We start from the raw sequence: 25828 nt of genomic DNA on the forward strand, positions 1-25828 counted from the left end.
CTAATTTTCCCCGGAATACGACCCGCCAAATCGTTTAACGACCAGGTACTCATTGACTGCTGGGTGAACAGAGGCTAGAGTTTAGGATTGGCGCCTAGTCAATCCTCCCCGGTCAGGATACGAACCCAGGCGAAATCGCTGGTGAAGCGCTGGGAGAGTGTTTTACCACTGCCCCACCAGTACTACTAGACACTTATAGTACTTTTATCCCACTTATAAATGGGTCATCACTTAACAGTTTCGTATGGCGCTACTGTTCTAGTTTTGTTTTGTTAGGAAACCATTTTGACTCTTGAGGATTTAGATAGTGGTAGTTAGCCCGGGGGGTTGGGGGCGGTGATGTTAATCCGGCAGGTGTTTGGGGTAAATGCTTGTTAGTGCCCCAGCTTTCCCAAGGGAGGAAAGTAATGAAGGGCAAAGAGGGAGAACGGCCTATTGACATAGCTCGAGTGCAGGGGGGAGTTCTGAAAACCCTGGTTTGTGCCTCGGAGAGGCTGCAGGATCCAGTAAGTTCAGTAGAACTTCAATTTCAACTCTTTTGACCATGTTGTAGCTCAGTCGATTAAGGCAGCGTCTGGGATGCTCTCAGACGCAGATTCGAATCCTCGCCACGGCCCTTGTGGATTTGTTCATTTGATGCATCACGTAATTGTGATTTCTATGTTCTCTGGCTCTTTGGTACCGCCTCTCAGTTGTGTTTCCGGCTTCCACTAGGGAAAAAAGTGAGGGGTGAGGGATGTGGCAGGGAAAGGTGAGGAATGAGGCAGCTGGAGATGAGGAATGAGGCAGCTGTAGATGAGGGTGAGGTAGGGGAGGTTTTCTTCAAGAAGTGCCGGACCAACCGGGCTGTGGTGAGTATGTGGGCCTGCAGGCCGCTCCATGGAACGACCTGTTGGACCAAGCTCTCACAAGCCTGGCCTCGGGCTAGACTTGGGGAGTAGAAGATCTCCCAGAACCGCCATCAAGCAGGTGAGGGGTGAGGCTGGGGGAGGTGAGGCAGGAGATGACTCACCACCACCACCATGGTGACCCACCACAACCTGCTCCCCTGCAGGCTAACCACCTACACACCAACCAACTCTCAAATCACCAGCACCTGCTCGGTGGCTTCAGCAGGCGGGCCCACGTCCCACTGGTGGGCATGACACAAGTATCATATGTGTCGTCTGGCCAAGGCAACTATAACACAGCCTACTGTAATGGATCACCATTATCTTTTTTCAGGTCTGTTAAGGGGAGGGGAAGAAGGAGGGAGGGAGGGAATTATCAGGGGAAAGCGTTAAGCCATTACGACTGTATAGCACGGGGAAGGGGTCAGGATAAGGATTGGTGGATGGGACGGGGGGAAGGAATGGTGCCCAACCACTTGGACAGTCGGGGATAAATTGAAGGTGGAGGCGGAGACAAAATGGGCAAAGTGTTTCTTTCAACCTGATGCCCCTGTTACCTAGCAGTAAATAGGTACCTGGGAGTTAGACAGCTGTTACGGGCTGCTTCCTGGGGGGGAGTGTAACAAAAAGGAGTCCTGGTCGAGGACCGGGCCGCGAGGACGCTAAGCCCCGAAATCATCTCAAAATAACCTCAAGATAACCTGGGATAAGCTGAGTAGATCTGGTCTGCCTTTGGAAGATGTAGCTGGTGTTCTACCTGTGTTTCTAAACTAACCAAGTTACCAACACATTATATCTTATACCCAATATTCCCTCATTTAACGAAATGGTGAAGGAAGCCATCATGACACTACACTACACTGTAGTGTAGTGAAGGAAGCCATCATAGCTGTGTGTTCCTGTGAGACAAGGACGAGGTGCCTCACACTGCCCTGTGAGGGTGAAGGATGAGGGGTGTTGCCAGGGTCGTGAGGTGATGTGAGGGGGAAGAGTGTCATGTGAGGTGGAGAGTGTAATCTGAGTGTGAGGGGAGAGATGCCACACACCCTCACATGACTCGCCATGTAAAACAAAAGACAATCAAGAAGAATGCATGCAAGAGCCTCGGATCTGATTAACGAGAGATGCTCTTCCTCCTCCACCTCTCTCAGTCCCTCCATTCTCCACTTATATGCTCTCTCTCTCTCTCTCCTCCCTTCTCTCTTCCTCTCCCGCCACCCACAACAGTTTCTCCTTCCCTGCTCTCCTCCCTTGCTCTTTCTTCTCTTATACACACCATTTGTATCTCTCTCTCTCTCTCTCTCTCTCTCTCTCTCTCTCTCTCTCTCTCTCTCTCTCTCTCTCTCTCTCCCCCCCCTAGTTTCCCACCCTCCTTTTCTTTCCTCCTGCTTCATCTTTATCATATGTTTCTCGTTATCTTCCTCCTCCTCCTCCTCCTCCTCCTCCTCCTCCTGTGTTTCCCTATTCCCTCCATTACCTCATTCCCGCTTGCGATCACTCCCTCTCTTCTCTCTCCTTCTCTGTCTTTATCCTCTTGTACTTCCCTGGTCTCTTCCCACGTCTCTCCCTCCTACTTTCTCCATCTTTTTGTTTATATATATACAGGAGTTGTTACATTCTTGTACAGCCTCTGGCACGCATAGTGTTTCGACCAGGTCCTTAAGCCTAATTTCCCCTGGAATACCACCCGCCAAATAGTTTAACAACCCGGTACCCATTCACTGCTGGGTAAAGAGAGGCTACAGTTAAGGGATGGCGCCCAGTCAATCCTCCCCGGCCAGGATACGAACCCAGGGACCAATCCCTGGCGAAGCGCCGGGCGAGTGCTTTAACACTGGGCCACGGGGACATCTCTCGCCTCCTCCCACGTCTCTCTCCCTCCCACCTCCTCGATCTATTACGTCTCTCCCTCCCACTTCCTCCATCTATTGCACCTCCCATCTCCTCCATCTGGCGTCGGCTGCCGCAGTGTGTCGCAGTGAGGAGTCGCATCGCCACTCTCCGCCTGCTTGTGCTGCTGCCGCCTGGGGTCGAGTGGGGTCCGGTGGGGTCACGGAGTGCTATGGGGTCATGTGGGGTCGCTGGGTGGTGTGAGGGGATATCATGACGCAGCCCTGGGGAGGGTTGGGGAGCCGGTCATCTGTATTACACCTTGATGGGCAGTAGCTCGGTGTTTGTTGTGTGTTTACAAGTGGGGGGAGAGAGAGAGAGAGAGAGAGAGAGAGAGAGAGAGAGAGAGAGAGAGAGAGAGAGAGAGAGAGAGAGAGAGAGAGAGAGAGAGAGAGAGAGAGAGAGAGAGAGAGAGAGATTAAAGTAATCTTGGACATCCAGTTCCTTGTCCTCATGTCACAGCTCCTTGTCCTCGTATCCCTTTCCAGTGCCATATAGTTACACAAGCCTGGTTCTTCCTCCCCATAATTGCCTGACCTTACCTGACTGCGTGGGAGGAAGACATGTTTTCTTGTCTATGGGTACCTCCCAGTCCGCTGGGGCTGTGTGTGTGTGTGTGTGTGTGTGTGTGTGTGTGTGTGTGTGTGTGTGTGTGTGTGTGTGTGTGTGTGTGTGTGTGTGTGTGTGTGTGTGTGTACGAGCACCTGTGGTATCATTTTTTGCAGTTTTTGATGAATATAAATTACGATGAGTGTGGGCCAGGGGCGGAGTGCTTAGACATGCTGTCTATGGCTACTTCCAAGTCCTGTAGAGTTCGGTGGACATGTGTGTAGTGTGTCAGATTGATGTCACCTGCATGACTCATTCCTTTGGGTTGTCAGTCTTGAGTGTGTTTAATGATAATCTTGTGTGTGTGTGAGTGTGTCTAGAGTCAATCTTGATTGTCTTATCTTGCAGCCCGTCCTCCTAAGGTTTCTCAACGTCACGAAAACTGTCAATTTAAAGTGTCTTCTCCTAACATATCAGAGGACCCAAAACAGAAAACGGGACAGTACGTCACTTTCGCTAGCCGCTTCCATTTTCTGGTACAATTTTTGTCTTTATGTAATGCATACGAGCGAAATGCGACGTTCTTTGTAGGTGTTCTTTGACAGGTTGTATCTTGGGTGTGTTGAGGGGGTCAATCTGGTTTGTGTTTGGGAGCAATTTTAAGCGTGTTTTCTTGAGTGTGTTTAGGGTCTGACGTGAGTGTGTTTAGGGTCTGACGTGAGTGTGTTTAGGGTCAGACTTGAGTGTGTTTAGGGTCAGACGTGAGTGTGTTTAGGGTCAGACTTGAGTGTGTTTAGGGTGGCACCACCCTGGAGAGGGTTCAGGGAGTTGTACTCCCTGAACCCGACTTGAGGCCAGGCTCGACTTGTGATAACTTGGTGGAAAACTGGATAAGTTCCAGCTCCTGCGCTATTGAAACATTAAAACGGAAACCACATATATGACGCAGTCAAACCACACTATTGAAAGGAAAAACAATGTAAAAGACTTGGAAGTAATAATGTCGGAAGACCTTACCTTTAATTATAGAACACAATAAAGTAGCTGTCACGATTGAAAGAAAAATGACAGGTTGGATATCAGAAACCAAAGGATGTCATACCAATGGTGATATCTTTGAAGAATCTAATGCTATCTAAATTGTCTATATATTGCTTTTAGTCTATGCAATACGTTTATGTGTTTGTCATGTCCTTGTGTGTCCCTACTTTATAGGATGGGAGAGTATTACTGTGGGCTGTGGTAAGGTGCCAGGGATGGGTGAGATGGTGTACCAACCATAGTAAATAGTCTGTACTTTTTTGGCCTTGTCTATTACCCTGAGAATTTTGTACGTGGTGATCATGTCTTCACTGTTTCTTCTCTCTTTCAGTGACGTGTGGTTAATTCCTTTAGTCTGTCCTCGTAATTCAATTCTCTCAGCTCTGGGACAAGTCTGGTGGCATACCTCTGAGCTTTCTCCAGCTTGGTCTTGCGTTTAAGATAAGGACTCCATGGCGGGGCAGACATTCCAGTACAGGACTGGTACGTGAGGTACACAGCCTCCTCAACGACTCTTTAACAAAGTACCACAAAGCTGAGCTTACGTTGGCCAAGTTTGTATGTGGAGGTGTTGGTCTAGTATGGTGGTGTGAGAGGACGGGGTGCAAGGGAGATTGATGGGTAGGTGTAGAGGTTGGTGGAAGCGATTGAGAGAGGAAGCTGGAAGGGATGGAGATAGAGTGAAGGGATGGAGGTTTCACCTCTCTAATTGTTTACGGCTGTACACCTGTTTACTCCTGAACCAACTGTAGTGGTTTGTGTGTGTGCATCATTCACGGATGCCCCTTCTGAACCTTAATCTCTGGAAGGATGGGGCTAGTGATGGGGGTCGGGGGCTGGTACAGGGAGGTGGGGGGGGGGGGGGGGGCGGGTACGTGAGGGTTGGGGAGGGGTAGGGGCAGCCTGTGTGGGGGGGGGGAGTAGTATCCACGTGTGGGTGTACTGGTGTGGGGTGAGTGTACCCAACGTGCCGCCTGTGTTGATTCTTAACAGCTGTCAGTGCTGTGTGTCTCTTCTGCCGCTCCTCTCTCTTTGACTCTCTCTTCCTCCCCTTACCCTCAGCTGCTTCCTTCTCTGTATCCTCACCTCACCCCTTCTCTCTTCCCAATCTCCATTTCCCTGCCATCTCATCCTCTCTCCTTCACATTTCCATTCTGGTGCAGACGAGGTTGGTTACTTATGAGAAGAAGGGAGTAAGCCAGTAAGACTATGTAGCCCTTGGGAGGGGTCGAGGGCTGGGATATGAGGACGAAGGGAAGGAACGATGCCTAACCACTTGGACCATCGGGGATAGAACGCCTACCCTGCAAGAAGCTAAAATTAGGCCGTACAATTAATTTTCAAGATTTGTGGCGAGCACCTGCAAAGGTTTCCCGAGATTTGCTTGTTAAGAGAGACCCTCCACGAGTGTCAGTTACATGCATACCATTCATGGCAGTCACAGTGTCGCGTGACAAGCCTGGCGGAATATTTCGGATGTGATCTTGCGGCCTTACAGCTGAAGGTTAGTCACTGCTCTCTAATACATTAGGCTTTCTAAATAATTGCATCTGGAGATCCACCACTGATCCTGCCAAGGCGGGGAAAGCTGTTCTCGCACCTAATACGTCTTTACTTGTAGTTCAAGCCCCTCTGCTCCGGAACAAGCCTTGTTGGGGATTTTTGGGCACTTTTTACCTTTGGCTTGGCCTTGTTTAGTTGAGGGTTACATGATGGAGCTGCATATTCAAAAGTGGGTCTCACATAGGTTGTGTGTTGGGCCTAGTGTCTGTGGGCCTGACCTAACAAGCACTCACCTATTTGTGCTTGCTGGGTCGTGCACCTGCTACTAAGCCCCGCTTTTTGACCATCATCATTTCATTGAAGTGACACATTTCCTTCGTTTTTCTATCATATTTACCATTAAAACTGTGTATGAAATTGGCTTCGACAACTTCCTCATCCAGTCCTGTCCACTTATTAGCGTCTCTGAGGGTCAACAACAATTGGACAAATCCACAAGGGCCGTGACGAGGATTCGAACCTACGTCCGAGATCATCCCAGACGCTGTCTTTATCGACTGAGCTACGACATGGTCAAAAGAGGTTTTGACCATGTCAAAACCTCTTTTGACATGGTACAAAACCAGAAAGGCGTTCTGTTCGTAGGTTCGAATCCTCGTCACGGCCCTTGTGGATTTGTTCATTTGATGCATCACGCTTTTGTGATTTCTGTGTGTAGTGAACAACAATTGTTTCTGGCATCCCGTGTGACATCTGTTTCTGGCATCCCGTGTGACATCTGTTTCTGGCATCCCGTGTGACATCTGTTTCCAGTTTCCAATTATGTCCTCTCGTTCGATTGTTATATAATTTGAATATTGCTCATGTATCTACCTTGTCAGTCCCTCTTAGTATCTTGTACGTCGTTATCATACCTGGAATATACCTGGAAAGGGGTTCGGGAGTTCTACCCCCCGAGCCCGGCCCCGACACATCATGATGTTTTCTTGATTTTCTCCATTATACATTATTCTTTTTTCTTGTTTTCTCCATTATAGTGAGGTCCAGTTTCGTCAGTGTTTCTTCAATGCCCGGTCCTCCTTAGCTGAGGAACGAGCTGTGTTGAATATTTTTGGGTCTTTTCAAGTTTTATGTTTCTTTCGGTGTGTGTATGTGTGTACATCAGAGGTCCTCGGCTGTTCAACATCCTCCGAGTAAGCATTAGAAATATTGCCGGAACGAAGGTGGATGTATTTAAGAAGCACTTGGACAGGTTCTTGCTAGAAGTGCCGGACCAAGCAGGCTGTAGTGTATATGTGGGCCTGCGGGTCGCTCCAAGCAACAGCCTGTTGGACCAAGTTATAAGTCGAGCCTGGCCTCAGGCTCGGGGAGTAGAAGGACTTCCGAAACCCTCTATGCCAGGTATACTCCAGGTATGTAGGCGGACCTCAATGACGCTACCACTACCCGGTACAGTAAGTGTAGTACTGGGTCCCCACCTCGGTGGCCAGGCTTTAGTCCCCCGAAGAGTGCGTATTATAGGCCCATTGACCACGCCAGGACCCCAAAGGCTGGCAGTCTACTGTTTCAGCGCCTCAGTGTGGCGAGCCAGAGGGGTCACGCCTGGTGTACCCGCGGTTCCTGCCCCTCGTAATCCTCACCTGCACCCTTTCACCATGCCAAAGTAACAATAACCAAAACAAAAAAGAGGGAAAAGGGGATACGAGAAAATAATATAAAGAGGAGCGAATAGGGACTTACAGTCTCCGGAATGCTACTCCTTTTAAACTGGCGGGCGGGGCGCCCTCCCTCCCTGTAAAAACATAATTTTCTTTTAATTCCATAGACAAATTGAGAGTGGTTGCAAGGGCTCGACACGCCACCCGTCTTGCTGTAGCTGCTACGTGCACTGTGGCCGTCATGGTGGGCGGTAATTAGGGGCCCTCTTGGTACATAATTGCTGCTCTACGCGCCATTCCCTGGAATGGCGCGTAGTTTGAGACCTCGCTCTCAAACCCATCACACTCACCAATAGCTCTGTTGGTCCAGATGGTCACTGTGTATGTTGTCCTAGTAGTTGTAGTTGTTGTTGGTGAGTTAGGACCCGCGACGGGACGAGTCACATGGTGGCAGGAAGGTCTTGCGTAATTGATGCAGTTCGGAGATAATGCCCAGTTGGCAGTTGGACATGGCGCGTCGCTGTCACTAGATGGCTCTGGCGCCCTCTTGTCTCTGGGGTCTGAGGCTGCTTACCTATCACTGCTTACCTATCGTTGTTTACCTATCACTGCTTACCTATCATTGTTTACCTATCTTTGCTTAGCTATGATTGTTTACCTGTCAGTGTTTAGCTATCAATGCTTACTTACCTATCAGTTAGGGGTCGTTTGTGTGGGGTTGAGATAACGGGTCATGTGAGGGGTCGTTCAGGCAGGGGTCGTTCAGGCAGGGGTCGTTCAGGCAGGGGTCGTTCAGGCAGGGGTCGTTCAGGCAGGGGTCGTTCAGGCAGGGGTCGTTCAGGCAGGGGTCGTTAAAAATTCGACAAGATGCAAATATATAGAGAGAGAAGTACAGTCATACGTCATTGTTGGCCATATTCGTATGTTGGAGGAAGAGAGACATGGGTGAGAGGCAGGTGTGGGGTGAGAGGCAGGTGTGGGTGAGAGGCAGGTGTGGGGTGGGAGGCAGGTGTGGGTGAGAGGCAGGTGTGGGGTGGGAGGCAGGTGTGGGTGAGAGGCAGGTGTGGGGTGGGAGGCAGGTGTGGGTGAGAGGCAGGTGTGGGGTGGGAGGGGATGTGGTGTCAGGAGAACAAAGTAACAGCATGACAGACAACGTGAGTGTGACAGTCATTGTATGACTGTCAACTGTGTCTTGTGTGTATTTACCAGCAGGTGTGAGTGTGAGGTTATCAGCGAGGCGCTGGTTACAGTGATAGTGAGAGTCTTACAGAAACTTGCATTCCTCCGTGTCCTCGTGCATGCTGTATTTCCTGGGGTCATACAGGTATTGCTATTGCATGTTCCTTCTCAATTCAGAAACTACATGCCGATGAAAATGGATCATGATGGTGTCCTCTTGAAGCCAACAACACATTGTTCTGACTTTGACCTGATTCATAACTTTAATCATACAGTCAGTCCCATGGAGTGTAGTGTGACGCAAGAGGCAGGCAGCGTCACCGCGACGCAGCAGGCTGTGACGCAGGTGGTGTTGGGCGGTATTACGTCACTGGGGGGCACGGATCCCTCAGTATATATATATATAGACGCACCACTAGCCATTCTCGGAGAGTAGATTACGCGTTGGACAGAGTTGAGTGACTTTCTGAGGGGAACGTAAAAAAAAAACGAATTCGTGCGTCATGGTATGTGTGGGTTGCGTCACTTGTGGGAGGGGGGGGGGGGAGTGACGCTGGGTGCCTGGCACTCGTGGCCTCCCTCCCCAGGGCCACGCTTCATCAAGCATCTACCCAACCACTTGTGAAACCTGTACATCTTTCGCCCATCATGGCGACTTTGTTTACATTTATTCGAGGGGTAATGAGCCCCGAAGCACTACGAGGTTGTTTACAACATTAATATCTTTGGGTTGTGAATGTTGAAGTTCGTAAATTGTTTAATAACTATAAAGAAAGCACCATGATTAGGGAAAGATGTAGAGGTTTCGTAAGTGGTTGCAAAAAATTAATGAGGAATCGCGGTCAAGTTATAGTGCAATATTTTGGAAGTAGTTGTTGTTCATTCTGTACAGTGAGGCTGGGAGAGTGTACAGTGAGGCTGGGAGAGTGTACAGTGAGGCTGGGAGAGTGTACAGTGAGGCTCGGAGTGTACAGTGAGGCTCTCTTGGGGTGACCCAGCTTGTACACACCTCCGGCTCCAACCTTGTCTGTTGAGTGGAGTGCGTGTGTGGCGCTGCGTGCACGTGTAGGCGTGCGTGAGGCACTGCGTGTGCGTGTAGGCGTGCGTGAGGCACTGCGTGCACGTGTAGGCGTGCGTGAGGCACTGCGTGTGCGTGTAGGCGTGCGTGAGGCGCTGCGTGCACGTGTAGGCGTGCGTGAGGCGCTGCGTGTGCGTGTAGGCGTGCGTGCACAGCTGCTGTCATGCCTAGGAGCGTGCGTGTAAAGATAAACACTTCCGAGGAGTCTTGCCTGTAAAGGGCGGAGCTTGCGTGTGGAATTTAAACTGCTTCAATCGCACGAGATTTGACCAGAGGTGTTGTCTAGATGGAGACCTGACGAAGGTTGTGTCATGTGGCCACCTCTCCTCATCCCCCCCCCTCCCCCCCCCATACTATTTTCCATAGATGAGTTACAATAATTAAAAACTCCAGCTAATGTCATGCCTCACGTGAATTCCAAAATGAATGAAAAAGGGTTCCCAAAGTACCGTAATTACTCATGACGTCCTGCAGTCGTCTTCCGTTGTAAGAGTTGACTAAATAAGACAGAATGGTATGACAGAGACTGGCCAGCTTTTCATAAAAAAGGATCAAGGAAAGTTAAACCAAAAGAATGGTATTATGAAACAGATGTTAACACCAACTAAAATATCCACAGCTTCCACAAATACGATAACACCATTCACATTTGTAAACGTTCATGGAATAAAAACATGCAAAACAAAGATCACTTGATACCTGGCCTCCTAGACGAAGCAGGTGTAGTGTTGCAGCCGTAACTGAAACTCACACAAAGGATTACTATGATAGTAAACTATGGATAGCGGAGTACGTGCGGCGGGAAGCACAGGCTACAGCATGGGACTCTGGGAGCCGGTCGGCCGAGCGGACAGCACGCTGGACACGTGATCCTGTGGTCCTGGGTTCGATCCCGGCGCCGGCGAGAAACAATGGGCAGAGTTTCTTTCACCCTATGCCTCTGTTACCTAGCAGTAAAATAGGTACCTGGGAGTTAGTCAGCTGTCACGGGCTGCTTCCTGGGGGGTGGAGGCCTGGTCGAGGACCGGGCCTCGGGGACACTAAAAGCCCCGAAATCATCTCAAGATAACGTCAAGATGGGGTCAGCCTGTGCATCAAATACACACTCATCTCTACTGAGCTGCTCAACACCACAAATGGTGGAAGTGCTGACAATCAATATAGATCGTAGAGGTAACCCCCCATTGAAGAGCAGAGGTGCAAGAGGTTTGCAACGAGACACTTCTACTCTTTTAAGACCAAGAAACTGGTCAACACTCCCTCTACACATGAAGGATAACTAAGTGGTGTTAAACACCTTCAAAAGATACCTGATCAACCGGACTGTGATTTACATGTAAGGCTGCGAGCAGCTGCCTTCAGCAACCTGGTTGACCACACCACCAACCAAGAGGCCTGGACGGAGACCGAGCCGCCAGGACGTTGATTCTCGGAACCACCACAAGGTAAGGTGCGAAGGACCGTGGCACTCTGGAGTAGAGTGATTGACAGGTGCAGGCACTGACACGATGATTGGCACTCCAGCCTCATCGACAGGAGAGAGATATAACAGAACATTCTGAGGGAAGCGTTGAGAGAGGTAAAAATTTTACGATGTTTATCTGGCATCCTGCGACGTGGCGGCCAGATGTTGCCAGAGTGACGACGGTTGTTATGGCGGTGACGCAGACCAATGGTGGTGACGCAGACCAATGGTGGTGACGCAGACCAATGGTGGTGACGCAGGCCAGTGGTGGTGACGCAGACCAATGGTGGTGACGCAGGCCAATGGTGGTGACGCAGACCAATGGTGGTGACGCAGACCAATGGTAGTGACGCAGACCAATGGTGGTGACGCAGACCAATGGTGGTGACGCAGACCAATGGTGGTGACGCAGACCAATGGTGGTGACGCAGACCAATGGTGGTGACGCAGACCAATGGTGGTGACGCAAACCAATGGTAGTGACGCAGACCAATGGTGGTGACGCAGACCAATGGTGGTGACGCAGACCAATGGTGGTGACGCAGACCAATGGTGGTGGAGGACTAATGCCGGGTGTTGAAGAATGACGGAGTGTCATGTTTACTCTCACAGGAGGGAGAGATTATACTCTCCCGCATGACGGAGGGAGAGTACAGTCATGGCTACAGTTTACTAGGCCACTAAGTGCCTTCATTCATCCAGTCTCGTGGGTTGTTTGTTGTTTTAGATTCAGCTACTGGGAACCAAAAGTTGCAAGTAGCACGGGCTATGGTGAGCCCGTAGTGGACTTTGGGTTATGCATCACACAAGCTATTGGAATGATTGACGCTGCGTGACGACGCTAAATAATAAAGAGGAAGTGTTCTCTCAACGAAGTGTTCTCTCACTTAAGTGTTCAACGGTAAGTGAACACTCTCACTACATCTCGCTATACACTTTTAAGACACTGACACATTCACTCAAGACTTGCTATTACCGTTTAAAATTAGAACAGTTGCAACATTAACCTAATCTAGAGCGAGGCGTATATATTACACTCTGAGATTAACTTGGGTGATAATTAAGTTATTGAGTCACAAGGCGGGGTATTGTGGGTAATGAAATTCCCCAGTCTTCATTAACTGCCCCGGCTATTGCTCTCTTGTTAAACCAAGTCTGGGACTCGTTAGGAACGTCAGTGATGATCCTAGTGAAGCTACAAGCAGGGACCATTATCATACATCAGCTCATCTGAAGCCTCGCCCTAGAAACTCGTTTATTGACGAGCTAATTATTTGTATCTATAAGAAGTAAACGATATGTAATGCTAAGTAACCATCTTGTAAGGAAGAGGCTGAGCCAGTCGCCAACTGTGTGCCAGAGCCTTCATGTAGTTAGTTAACTTGATTTCATACAAAATGTTGAGGGAACACGTTCCAGATGCGAGTCGCCCAAGGAATGAATGATTGCTGATGGAGTGCTGTTTCGGGGAAAGCCATTGTCAGTATTCATTTGATGGCTGAGCGCCTTGTGTTACACGTGCCAACTTTTGGCCGTCGGCAAAGTTGGGCCAGGTGGCGAACCTTGAGAATGTAGCACTTATATATAATATTAAATCCACCAACATCTCTCCGATGTTGAAGTCGAGATAATTTCTCACTGATGTATTGGCTAGTCTAACCAGAATTGGTCAAGACAAGAGATAAACTTCACGTGGTTCTCCACCATGTAAGAAATTATGATAAATGAAGGGGCAGACAGAGCAGAAGAATAGTGCATACTCAAGATGGGAGAGAACTTGTGCCTCATATAAGGTTTTACACCCCCCCCCCGCCCCCTCCTATCAAGAAGGTATGCTCCAGGACGTCTTTTCATTATAAATACAATCGTCATTCCCAATAAGTCGTCTGCATCAATAAACACTAGGTTCTTGCCCCTCATTTGTATGCCATCCGATTATCAATATCCTTCACTGTTGTTATCTAAGGTACACCGGGAACCAGGAGGCCTGGTCGACGACCGGGCCGCGGGGACGCTAAGCCCCGGAAGCACCTCAAGGTAACCTCAAGGTAAGATAAGGTGCCTGCAATGTTCGACAACACAGCTGATCCTGGAGTCTTGCAGTGACTGATGCCACTTAGTGGAGACCAGACTGGCAAGAGATCAGCTGCAGAACGCCTTTTCTAAAATTCATATTATCGTCCACACAGCCGGTAATGGTAAAAGAATTGTCTCAAGAATTTTGCCAATAAATTACCCGTGCCCACCTCTTGAGTGGCTTAACCTTTATCAATCCATCAATCACCAGTAAATGGAAGCAGTGGCTCTAATCTGTAGTTACTAACTAATGAACAACGTTTCTTTTGTGTACTAGAAAAAACATCTGCTTTCAGAAAATCAGTAGGAGCACCCCTGCACACTTGGTACTTGTCGAACCTGCACACTTCGTACTCCCAAGCACACGCCCTAGACCACTACACCACCACGTGGTTATAAGCAATACAATAATATGGTCTTGAATCCCCACGTCATGGTGATTTAGACCATGTCATAGTGATTTATATATTGGTTTGAAGTGATGAGACTATCCTTCCTTGGATTTAATTTTTCAGGAGGATTCAATTTGATGTTGTGGTAAGTCATCTACGATAAAAGTTTTAGTTAAATTGAGCTGTGTTGTGGCATTGTGATGTAGTAATATAAATTACGATTATTTTTACGTAATATATATTGCTTATAAAATATTTAATTTCCTGTAGGGGAAATCAGGGAAGTAATTTAATACTTGTTTTCTTGGCAGGTAGATGTGGCTGAGATGTGTTTGGTCTACTTGGGTCTACTTTAGTCTACCTCTACCCACTCAGGTATGATGCAGATGAGGTGTAATTGGTCTACCTGGGTCTACTTAAGTCTACCTGTGACGTGACGTCACGTCTTTTCTGATGTCACAAAAGACGTGACATCTTTTGACGTCACATTGAATTATGCCTTGCTTATGACGTCACAGTATGATGGGGAAAGGCAAAGTTCCCTCTTCAGAGCGGGAGAAATCTCTGAATTAGAGGGAATACAGAGAACACATATACGGCACTCATAGACACCATAAAATATCTAAATTATTGGGACCGTCTCAAAGCTCTCAAGATGTACTCTCCGGAAAGGAGACGAGAAAGGTATCAAATAATATATACATGGAAGATACTGGAGGGTCAGGTCCCAAATTTCCATGATAGAATAACAACATACTGGAGCGAAAGGTATGGAAGGAAATGCAGAATAGAACCCAGTGAGGAGTAGAATACCTCAAGGTATAAGGTCACCTTGGTGTTACGAAGCCAGTGACCTCAGTTATTACGCCACCAGATAAATTATTAATAAAAAGGTACTTTGTGTAATAATTCACCATAAGTTTTCCCAACTTGTCGACGACCCTGAGCGACTCAAAGTCCTCGGTGCCCAGCATCAGTGTTCGCGATATAGTAGTGATGATTTTAATTCTTCATGACCTGTTGGTGACGGGGCTGACCTTTGACCTTAACACGACATTGCCTGACCCGGTTGCACGACTGGGTCGTCAACTGGTCATGATGATTCTTTCATGTTGACCTATCATCAACACGCCACCTGGGTTATTGGTTAATAGTAGGTTATCTTCATATTATGGGTGACCTAGAAGAGAGGTAGGCAGGCAGGCCGGCAGGCAGGCCGGCAGGCAGGCAGGCAGGCAGGCAGGCAGGCAGGCAGGCAGGCAGGCAGGCAGGCAGGCAGGCAGGCAGGACAGGCCGGCAGGCAGGACAGGCCGGCAGGCAGGCCGGCAGGCAGGCCGGCAGGCAGGCCGGCAGGCAGGCCGGAAGGCAGGCAGGACAGGTCGGCAGGCAGGCCGGCAGGCAGGCAGGCCGGCAGGCAGGCCGGCAGGCAGGCAGGCCGGCAGGCAGGCCGGCAGGCAGGCCGGCAGGCAGGCCGGCAGGCAGGCAGGCAGGCAGGCAGGCAGGCAGGCTGGCAGGCAGGCCGGCAGGCAGGCAGGCAGGCTGGCAGGCTGGCAGGCTGGCAGGCAGGCCGGCAGGCAGGCAGGACAGGCCGGCAGGCAGGCCAGCAGGCAGGCAGGCAGGCAGGCAGGCAGGCAGGCAGGCAGGCAGGCAGGCAGGCAGGCAGGCCGGCAGGCAGGCCGGCAGGCAGGCCGGCAGGCAGGCAGGCAGACCCGCAGGCAGGCAGGCAGCCAAACTGATTTAGCCGTATAAGGCAATAAGAGAAAACTCAACATGGACTCTTAATAAAACAAATGAGGGACTAGCCACCTACTGAATTATTCTTGCTGGTGATAGTGAGGATTATCGTGGTGGTGATGGTGAAGATTATTATGCTTTTGATAGTGTAGATTATTGTGCTTATGATAGTATGGTGAAGATTGTCGTTTTGGTGATAGTATGATGATAGTGAAGATTATAGTGCTGGTGATAGTGAATATATCACCGAGGTATTGTGAAGAGTATTGTAATGGTGAAGATAACGTTAGAGTAGACAGGTGTTGAGGTTTCCCCCCCCCCATGCACCATACAGGTGCACCACCTTATAAGGCGGGAGGTGACCGGGCCAGTCTTAGCTCACTAGTGACCCACGTCCAGTACACTCCTGTCTGGGCCCCCCGGCTCCTCCTCCTGTGGGCCCATGATGCTCCTACACTCACTCACTCACTCACTCTCGTGTTGTAGTGGTTGTCGTGGAGTGGGACCTGCTGATCAACCTTTAAGAACTTGACCATGATGGTAAGAATAAGGGCAACGAGATTTCTCCCGTGTTGGAGGGTTTTGCCTGTGATGACAGGCCAGTAGGGGTCGAGGCTCGGACCAGTCGCCCTGCGCGGCGGGCACAACTTGTTGTGAGGTCAGGTTGTGGGGGGATGGGGGGTAGTGACTGATGTATGTTGAAGGTTTGAAGTAACTTGTGACATCAGTGGAGTGGTTCACATCTGAGATGCGGCTTAAGATGCTCGCTAAGTGCTCATCAAGCCCTTATGCAACCACTTACGAAACATTTTTATCTTTTTACCGATCGTGGCGGCTATGTTTACATTTATTAAACAGTTTACGAGCTTGAGGACTTCACAGTCCAAAGTTATTATTGTTATAAACAACCTCGTAGTCCTTCCGAGGTCATGAACTGTTTCATAAACATAAACAAGGCAAGCCTGGCCCCCAGACCGGCCAGAGGAGTAAAAGAACTCTCGGCACTAAAGACAGGTAAAGTACAGGTGAGTCACATGGTTCTTCAGCCGTGGCAGACTGGTCGTTGAGCCCGGGATGATGGTCAAGAACTACAGGTTACTTGTAGTCGTCCTCACACAAACCCCTCTTGTGACACCGTGCTCTCTGCTCACCGCCATCTTCCGTGTTGTCTTAGCGTCAAATGTAACTTGCCAGTCCATGTTTGTACAGTTTGGCCCTGCACTCCACCTGAGGCTCATGGTATTTCCAGTTTCCCGAGGCTTGAGCACTCGCCACACCACACACTCATTCACACCCCACACTCTCTCTGTGTCCTCACGCTAAACTTTATCTTCTATACAACCATGACTATTTCATACCTTACCTTGATGGGGTTCTGGGAGTTCAACTCCCCAAGCCCGACCCGGGGCAAGGCTTGACTTGTGAGTGTTTAATCCAATAGGCTATCCACTATCCATCCGAGCTGTATCCACTACAAGCTCGCTTGCTCTAGCACTTCTTGAAGAAAACTATCCAGTTTTCTCTTAAATACGTCCGGTGTCCTTTGATGTAGAATACGAATCTCCAGGGGACTAGCCAGGCCTCGACAAAACTGACAGCATCATCAACGCCTACACATTTGACCTGGCCCTAGTTGACCTGCCCCTAGTTGACCTGCCCCTAGTTGACCTGCCCCTAGTTGACCTGGCCCTAGTTGACCTGGCCCTAGTTGACCTGGCCCCTAGTTGACCTGGCCCCTAGTTGACCTGGCCCTAGTTGACCTGCCCCTAGTTGACCTGGCCCTAGTTGACCTGCCCCTAGTTGACCTGGCCCTAGTTGACCTGCCCCTAGTTGACCTGGCCCCTAGTTGACCTGGCCCTAGTTGACCTGGCGCTAGTTGACCTGGCCCCTAGTTGACCTGGCCCTAGTTGACCTGGCCCCTAGTTGACCTGGCCCTAGTTGACCTGGCCCTAGGTTCTCGGTTGTATGAGGTGTGAGTGTTCATTGTCTACGTCTAGACCGGTAGTCGCCTCGCCCAGTCATGTTCTTTTATTAACTGTTGCCTATTCTGCTCTTTTCTTAACTGTTGCCTATTCTACTCTTCTCCTGTGCGCTGTTCTTTTGTTAGTGCCTCCACTCCTAACCCTCAAGGGCTACTTTTAACTAAAAAAATTTGATATAAAGAAATATAATAATAATAATAATAATAATAATAATAACAAATAATGACTTAATATATAAAAATAACGCACTAGTAACAAATAATGACTTAATATATAAAAATAACGCACTAGTTAGGACAGAAGGATGCCTTGAGGCGCGGCAGTTCTCTCGCCTGAGTCAGGAGTTTCCCGCCAAATTAATCATGCGCACGCACACAAAGCCGCGCACGAACACAACCCTGAGACTGTAAGCAACTAGCTAGTTAAGTCACTCCTGACGACCCACGGTAATGATCAGCAGTGCTTGAGACCAGGGGGGGGGGGGGGCAGAGAGCCACCTGACACTGGCATATACCACCTGGCACTGGCATATACCACCTGCCACTGGCATATACCACCTGCCACTGACATATACCACCCGCCACTGGCATATACCACCTGCCACTGGCATATACCACCTGCCACTGGCATATACCACCTGGCACTGGCATATACCACCTGGCACTGGCATATACCACCTGGCACTGGCATATACCACCTGCCACTGGCATATACCACCCGCCACTGGCATATATATGGGGTTACAAATCTCAAGAAGAGGACCCATACCTGAAAATAAAACCCATACTCTCCAATGTAATCAGAAATAAGAATTATTGAATAATAATAAGCATTGGCATTAAGAGTAATCAACTAGATGGAGTTAAATTACACACCAACACTTATATAAAGAGTTAAGTGTTCTTGAGAAGCAGCAGCGTGTTCCAAAATGCAGATTTTGTTTATACAGATAAAAGCTATATGTGATATAAAGTAAAGGGTACACTCGGTTTGCTGGCCAAATGCGTTTTGCGGCAAGTGTGGTGTGAGTAACGGCGTAGTTGAGGTTATTGTAACCACAGCTGCAACAGCAAGTGTCTCGTCATTACGTCTCTAGGCCATTAGCGAACATTTGTTGTTGTTGTTGTTGAGTGTGTGTGTGTGTGTGTGTGTGTGTGTGTGTGTGTGTGTGTGTGTGTGTGTGTGTGTGTGTGTGTGTGTGTGTTTACTATTTTTATTTACTATTTGTGCCTTCAGAATCAAGCTATTAGCTCTTGAACCCCGCCTTTCTAACCAGTGTATTTTTCTCTTGTGTACTACAAATATTTCTCTAAAACACACACACACACACACACACACACACATACATAATATATACCTCTGGGGTGTGGAGTTTTCAGTTATATATATATATATATATATATATATATATATATATATATATATATATATATATATATATATATATATATATATATTTATATATAAGATGTATTCATCATTACTGGAGGTTATGAAGGGTAGTGATGTTCCGTGGTGTGTTTGATGGTCGTAATAACCAGCTATCAGCCTCTTGTTAGTGGGGTTTATTGACATTATGGAGGGTGGGGGTGAAGGGGCAGCCGGGGGGGGAGGGTGATACTTGTTGGAGGAGGAGAGGTGTCCCGGAGGTCGACCACGAGGAGGTGGAGTACTTCTGGAAGCTTGTAAACTGTTTAATAATAAATGTAACCAAAGCTGTCAAAGATTGAGGAAAGATGTACAGGTTCGTAAGTACTTGCGTAACTGCTTCGTGAATGCGGGTCGTGGACCACTTGCTCTCCACGACACGGAAGGTCATACTACAAGAGTCAGCTGGTATATAAGACTGATCATTGTAAGGTTATTATCAGGAGAAAGTACTAAGTCAGTTCGACTGTATAGCACTTGGAAGGGATATGAGAACAAGGAGCTGGGATATGAGGCCAAGGAACTGGGATATGAGGCCAAGGAACTGGGATATGAGGACGATGGAAAGGGACGTTGTCATACCACTTGAACTATCGGGGATCGAACGCCGACCTGCAAGAAGCGAGGTAGCTGTCGCTGTGCCAACCAGTTCAAGTGGTGGGGACGAGATCATTTGAAGAAACTGTCAAGTCTTATTCCACATCAATCACAGGTCCAGGATACATCAGGTACTAAAGTGCCCACTTACGAAACATTCACATCTTTATTCAATCTTAATTGTTTAGTTTGTAAATATTAAACAATTTTAGAGTTCTAAATCGCTGCGAGGTTGTCCATAATCGTAATAACATAACGTTGTCAATTGTGGACGGTCATGACCTGTCTGGGGTGTAAGGGTCGTCACCTCCGTTAATGAACTGCCCCCCAGACGGACGTGTCTCCCTGCAAACTGTTAATATGATATTAACTGAATAAGTGTATTGCGGTTGTTGTTGTTGCTTTACCATGGATCTCTCTACGTCTGCTTTTTCTTGCTGTTTGTATGATGAACAAAACTTGATGAAATATAACATATTTATATTTTGTAAGTAGTCGTTCTTGTGAGCTTGTGTTACTGGATATGGCGGGAAGGGTGAAGTCCATGTTTCTGGCATGAATCTTCTCCATATTCTTATGTTCATGATTTAAGAAGAAAGATGACAAATTTACTCCTCAAAGTTCATTTTAAACTTCTGATGGGCCTGACGCGTGTCATTTAATAGTGCATTTTGCTAATGTACACATTAGCATCTTCGGAGGAAGAGGCGAAATTCATTACATATGGGCTGAGACAGCAGTGTATATTCCTAACAATTATGAAGAGATGAGGTGATTTTCCTGTTGAGGAGACCGGGGTGATCTTGCTCTGCATTCTCCTTAGTTGATGTCCAACCACTTGAGCTGGACGGTAGACCGACGGTCTCGCTTTATGGAGGTCGGCGTTCAATCCCCGACCGTCCAAGTGGTTAGGCCTTCCCCCCGTCCCATCCCAAATCTTTATCCTGACCCCGTCCCAGCGCTATATAGTCGAAGTGTCTTGGCGCTTTCCTGATAGTTCCCTTTGCTTTTCCATGGTGTATTTGTGTGTATTTTACATCAATAAACTTATTTCAATTTCAATTTCCATGGTTGGCAGAAGCAGTAAAGGCTGTGTAAACTGGAAGTTCATATCTAAGTGTCAGCTGGCTGTTGATAGTTGGATGAGAGTGTTTGATATGCAGGACTTTGGCTATGTCTAATCTCCCGTTGTCTTTGTTTTTTGCCATTATTTCGGTGTTGTTGGTCAGGATCTTTGTGCTGAGAGTCTGGTTGTGTGTGAGAATGGTGTGATCTTGTTCGTACACTGTCTGGCGCCTGACAGTGTACATGACGACCCTTTGCTGTGGTTGTTCCACTACAGAACTTTCCCATCTCGTATGGCTTCACTTATTGGCTTATAGGGTGGCTAGCGTAGGATATGCTATATATGGGTAGAATATTAGGCTTGGCAGGCGATGACTCCGTCAGCCACCTATGGCTGTTTGCTATCATATGTGACCATCTATACCTAACGATCACTAACTATCACCTGTGACCATCTGCTGTTTCGCCTGTGGTCAAATACGACCACCACCATCATGCACGACCACTTTAGCCATCTACGACCACGTTTAAAAGTCAACGACCACCAACAAGAGGGTAAGTGTGGAGGTGAGGGCCGCGGGTGGCGCTCTTGTAAGCGTGTTCTGGGGGTGGAGAAGGGCGGGAGTGTGTTGGCCTGGCTGTTCCTTCCCATATATACACACCCTTATGCTCGCCCATTGTGGCCAGGCTGGTGTTTATGTCCCGCTATGGTGCTTATAATGCACCGTCTGGGTACTTATTTACCCAGCTAGGTACTTATTTACCCAGCTAGGTACTTATTTACCCAGCTAGGTACTTATTTACCCAGCTAGGTACTTATTTACCCAGCTAGGTACTTATTTGCCCAGCTAGGTACTTATTTACCCAGCTAGGTACTTATTTACCCAGCTAGGTACTATTACTTAACCTATTATAGGTATAGGTTAAGTAATAATTGTAATTATGAAGCAATAAGATGCTTATCTTAACATACTAAGAAGGTTAGGTAAGGTCGGTGTTTTCTATGAAGCTTTTCAAGGTAAACTAAAATATTCACAATAAATTAGTATGTCACATATGCACGTATTTATTAAGTCAATATTGACTGAAGATAGAAAGTGCGAGAACGGGTTGCACCGCCCCCCCCCTCCCTCACTGGTAACTGTGTCCGCTTTTCCTGATAATCTTTTTTGCGTGGTATTACAGGGTGGTTAGTTTCTGGACACCTTTCGGTCGTGCGGGGGTCGAGGCCTTGGGCCGGTGTGGGGAGGGGGGGGGGAAGTTCCAGAGTTGGTGTGGGTGAGGGGGGTGGGGTTAGGAGAGAGCTAAACCCCTGTTGGTGGGGGTTAAGCTTCAGTGGGCAGCTTGCGGGGGGAGTGAAACCTCAGGTTTGGGTGAATTGGGGGATTGAGACGTCTTAGTGAGGTGTTATAGAGCAGTTTGTCTGTCTGTCTGTCTGTCTGTCTGTCTGTCTCTTTCTCTCTTTCTCTCTTTCTCTCTTTCTCTCTCTCTCTCTCTCTCTCTCTCTCTCTCTCTCTCTCTCTCTCTCTCTCTCTCTACACACACTTATAGTGTAGCCACTACAATCATTATCAGGATTTGAGTGTGTGTGATCTATCTGACTGTTAGTTGGTGTGCCCGTGTACCACATCAACGCTGGATAATATCGTCAGCTTTAACCGGGTTCCGGAGGCTGGTGTCTTAATGTAATCAACCCCCGGAGAGGTGCACCTAAGGTCACAGCACCGCAGCAAAGGCTAAAGAGGTGTTATGTAGGTCAAACGCTTCCTGGGCGGAGCTCCGGTATGCAATGTAATTTACACAGGTGAACTTTTTATTGAAAGGTCACTGATGCGTTGTGTGTTAAGCTGTGCTCTAGTTCCGTTGTGTCTGTTGGTGTCTAGAGCAAGCGTGCCACTGGTAGATACGTCACTGGTAGATACGCCACAGGTAGATACGGCACTGGTAGATACGCCACAGGTAGATACGTCACAGGTAGATACGTCACTGGTAGATACGTCACTGGTCCTCACATCATGAGGACTGGAGCGTCACTGGTGTTGTGGAGGAGGAAGGAGAGGCTCCCCCCATGGTAAGCGTGGCCAGGGGATCGCTTGAGCAGGAGAGATCAATGAAGGAACCTCAAGAAACAGTCTGAGGAGAGTGTGAGTGTGAGGGCCACAGACCAGGCTGCGAGAGGTGGAGGACTCTCGGAACCCACTCCAGGTATACCCCAGGTATACTCCAAGCCAGGCTTCCAGTAGAGGAACTGGAAGCAAGGAACCCGTTGTTGTAATTAACCGGTAATTGGAAAGAGGTTATAGGAACTATACTTCCTTACGGTACAGCCAGACAGAAACAAACAAATAGCCAGATAGACAGACTGATAGACTGACTGACAGACAGATACTAGCTGACGGAGTAACGGAGGCACGCACAGACACCCCCACCTCTCTCCCCCCTTCACCCACCCCCTAACCCCCACCTTTCCACTTCAATAGCCTCACCATTGTCACCTCCACAATGCTAAATGCTTTTTTTTTGTCTTTACAGGTGAGACCAAGCCAGGTGAGAAAGCAAGAGGTGAGCCAGAGGTGGCAGGTATGAGATGGGAATTATCAGGGATAAAGTGCCAAGACATTAGCCTATATACCACTTGAAAGGGGTCAGGATAAAGATTTGGGATGGGACGGGGGAAAAGGAATGGTGACTAACCACTTGGACGGTCGGGGACTGAACGCCGACCTGCTTGAAGCAAGACCGTCGCTCTACCATCCAGCCCAAGTGGTTGGACTGGGCATGGATGGGGAGTTCAGGGTGAACGGTGGCCCACAACCCCCTCTCCCATCATGAGTGGAAGGGGTGGAAAAATTCCATGGCTTCCCCTACACTAATGACTATAATTAAGATTGTTTCTGACCCTTGAACCAGCGCCAGAAATGACCAAACACCTGAGTGTCCACTCTCGAACCCTATACATCTTTCCTCAAACATGTAAACACTGTCACACACCGTCACACCACTGTCACACAGCGTCACCCGTCACACCACTGTCACACACCGTCACCCGTCACAGCGTCACCCGTCACAGCGTCACCCGTCACACTATAGACGGGTTGTCGGCAGCACCTCCAGCAGGGCCCCTTCGGCAGATATTGACACCTTAAGCAAGAGGCACCATCGAGCGGAGGAGGGCCAGGCTTCGTGATTGGTCGCGGCAGGTGTAGGAGTGCCTCCTGCCTCCTTCCTCTCTCCTGCAGGTGTAGGAGTGCCTCCTGCCTCTCCCAGCTTCCTGCTCACCTAGATGTACTCACCTAGATATGATTGGTTGAGCTGGTTCAACTATCGTGTCTCTGTATAACTCATTCCACCAGTTCACAGGCCATAGGCTGAACAGCAGTCTCCTGACACCCCGCCGTTTCCTTAACCTTCCAAACCCCTCAATATCTAGGTAAGAAGGTAACAGAAAGATAGGTCACTTCCCATGATAACCTTGTATGTCCTTATCATATCTTTCTCTTTCTCTCACGTATGTTGAGGTTCGGTTCTCTTAGAGTTGCTGACTCTAGGATTCCTTAACGACATTGTATAAAACAGTCGTGATGTTTGTCTGTAGCGCAATGGTCTTCGCGGTCCGCTCTCAATGTAATACTCGCCCGGTTTCCGACCAGGCCTCATGGTTCATTAACCAGGCTTTGGTCACCGCCGCGCTCCCGGGGGTGGCCCACGGGCTCACCATAACCCGTGCTACTTGCAACTTGTCGTTCCCAGTAGCTGAATCTAACACAACAACAACAACGTTGATCAGGCGCCCTTTAGAGGTGTTTATCAAGTTCCCTCTTGAACGAAACCTTAGTAGTACGGGCTGATGTCCCTCCCCCCAGTCTGGCGACGTCACCAGCAGTTCTGTAAGGTGACTTCCAATGATGTCAATAGCGTAGTCTTAGATGTGGAGAGCTAAGGGTATGAACAGCTGTAAGGAAGTCATGAGATTTCATATTTATTTATAGGAAAAACGGCAATTCAATTTCTTTATTTTCCACCCATCCCGTGGGCGGTGGTGTAAAGGGTTACAGAGGCACATAATGGGTTCAGGAACTGAACCCTCTAGTTCGTTTAGCTAAGCAAATAACAATCTTTTGACGCTAGTTACACAATTATTAATGTTATATATACATGTTACACCATACTCATAAACATTGCAGATCATAAATAGATCAATTTATGAGACTGTTTTGGTTCTTGTCCAATCAGAACCCGGAATGGCGTCAAGCCGCATTAATAGTGGTGATAGTTAATGCTAATCTAACAAGAACTGTGTTTGAATTGTTCAGAGATCGAGTCCCGTGGTCCTATTATTTTATGCTCCCGCCCTTCCTTTCATAAGCCGTATGAGTCCCTCTGGTTAAGACTCCCTACTTTAGAGTCTACCGTAGTGGGGTGATGTCTCTCTGTCACCTCTACTGTGTTAGTCCCAGACCATCATTCCCGGCCCTCTGTGGCTTCACTCTCCCTCCCCTCCCTCCTCTCCCCTTCCCTTCTTTTCCCATAAGTCCTCCCTCCCTCCGTCCCTCCGTGGTCCCGCTACAGCACTCTGGGAGTAATCACTGTCATCACCCGACAACACACCAACACTTCACCTGCCACGGCTGGTTAAGGTTTAGTGTGTGTGTGTGTGTGTGTGTGTGTGTGTGAGGGAGTGTGTGTGTGTGTGTGTGTGTGTGTGTGTGTGTGTGTGTGTGTGTGTGTGTGTGAGGGAATGTATGGGGGTGGAGGGCGGCGTGGTGGTGCGGGTGGAGCACACAGCCACTAGAGGCCCCAGCTACACCCCGCCCTCTACACTCTACAGCCTGCCAGCTCTGTGCATCCTGCCCGCCCTCCTCACACTAGTACTTGTACCACCTATGGAACACGGAAGAGGAAGAAGTAAAGGGGACACCATAATGTGGAAGGGAAGGAGGCTAAGCACGAAGATTAAAAGTGGAAGGGACAGGATGCTCCCACCAACCATCTGAAACATTTGTAAACAAAAATGTCATTGTCTGTCATCTTGTTATCTCTCGTAAATGATAACATCAGATAACTTCACTAATGAAACTCATAATTAATGTAATGAGGGAGTAAGATGAGTGAGTGAGTGTTCTCTCTCCTCTTCGTTAGATGCTCTCGGACGTAGCTTCGAATCCTCGTCACGGCCCTTGTTGATTTTTTCAATTAAAACCAGTCTTTCAAAAGATAATAGTTGACATGTATTTCATTATTTACTGTACAGGCATCAACGCCAAACACCAACACAAGCTAAAGTAACTAAGAGGAAACTGA

General features: G+C 48.4%; 1 protein-coding gene across 9 annotated transcripts in view; it reads left to right on the plus strand.

Moving 5' to 3' along the window:
- The window catches only part of LOC123755416 (uncharacterized), a 152529-nt gene that overhangs the window by 72376 nt on the left and 54325 nt on the right, over window positions 1-25828 (plus strand). For 2 of the 9 annotated variants that reach the window (XM_045738053.2, XM_045738055.2), the window contains exon 2: window positions 14037-14096. The exons of 5 other annotated variants lie outside the window; for them this stretch is intronic. In XM_045738053.2, coding sequence (XP_045594009.1) covers window positions 14037-14096 — 60 coding nt within the window. Of the gene's footprint in view, window positions 1-14032; window positions 14097-25828 lie in introns of those variants that run through there. 2 more of the 9 variants (XM_045738054.2, XM_045738060.2) reach the window with 2 other exon arrangements.

The sequence above is a fragment of the Procambarus clarkii genome, chromosome 20, assembly GCF_040958095.1.
Source record: "Procambarus clarkii isolate CNS0578487 chromosome 20, FALCON_Pclarkii_2.0, whole genome shotgun sequence".
Classification (NCBI taxonomy): domain Eukaryota; kingdom Metazoa; phylum Arthropoda; class Malacostraca; order Decapoda; family Cambaridae; genus Procambarus; species Procambarus clarkii.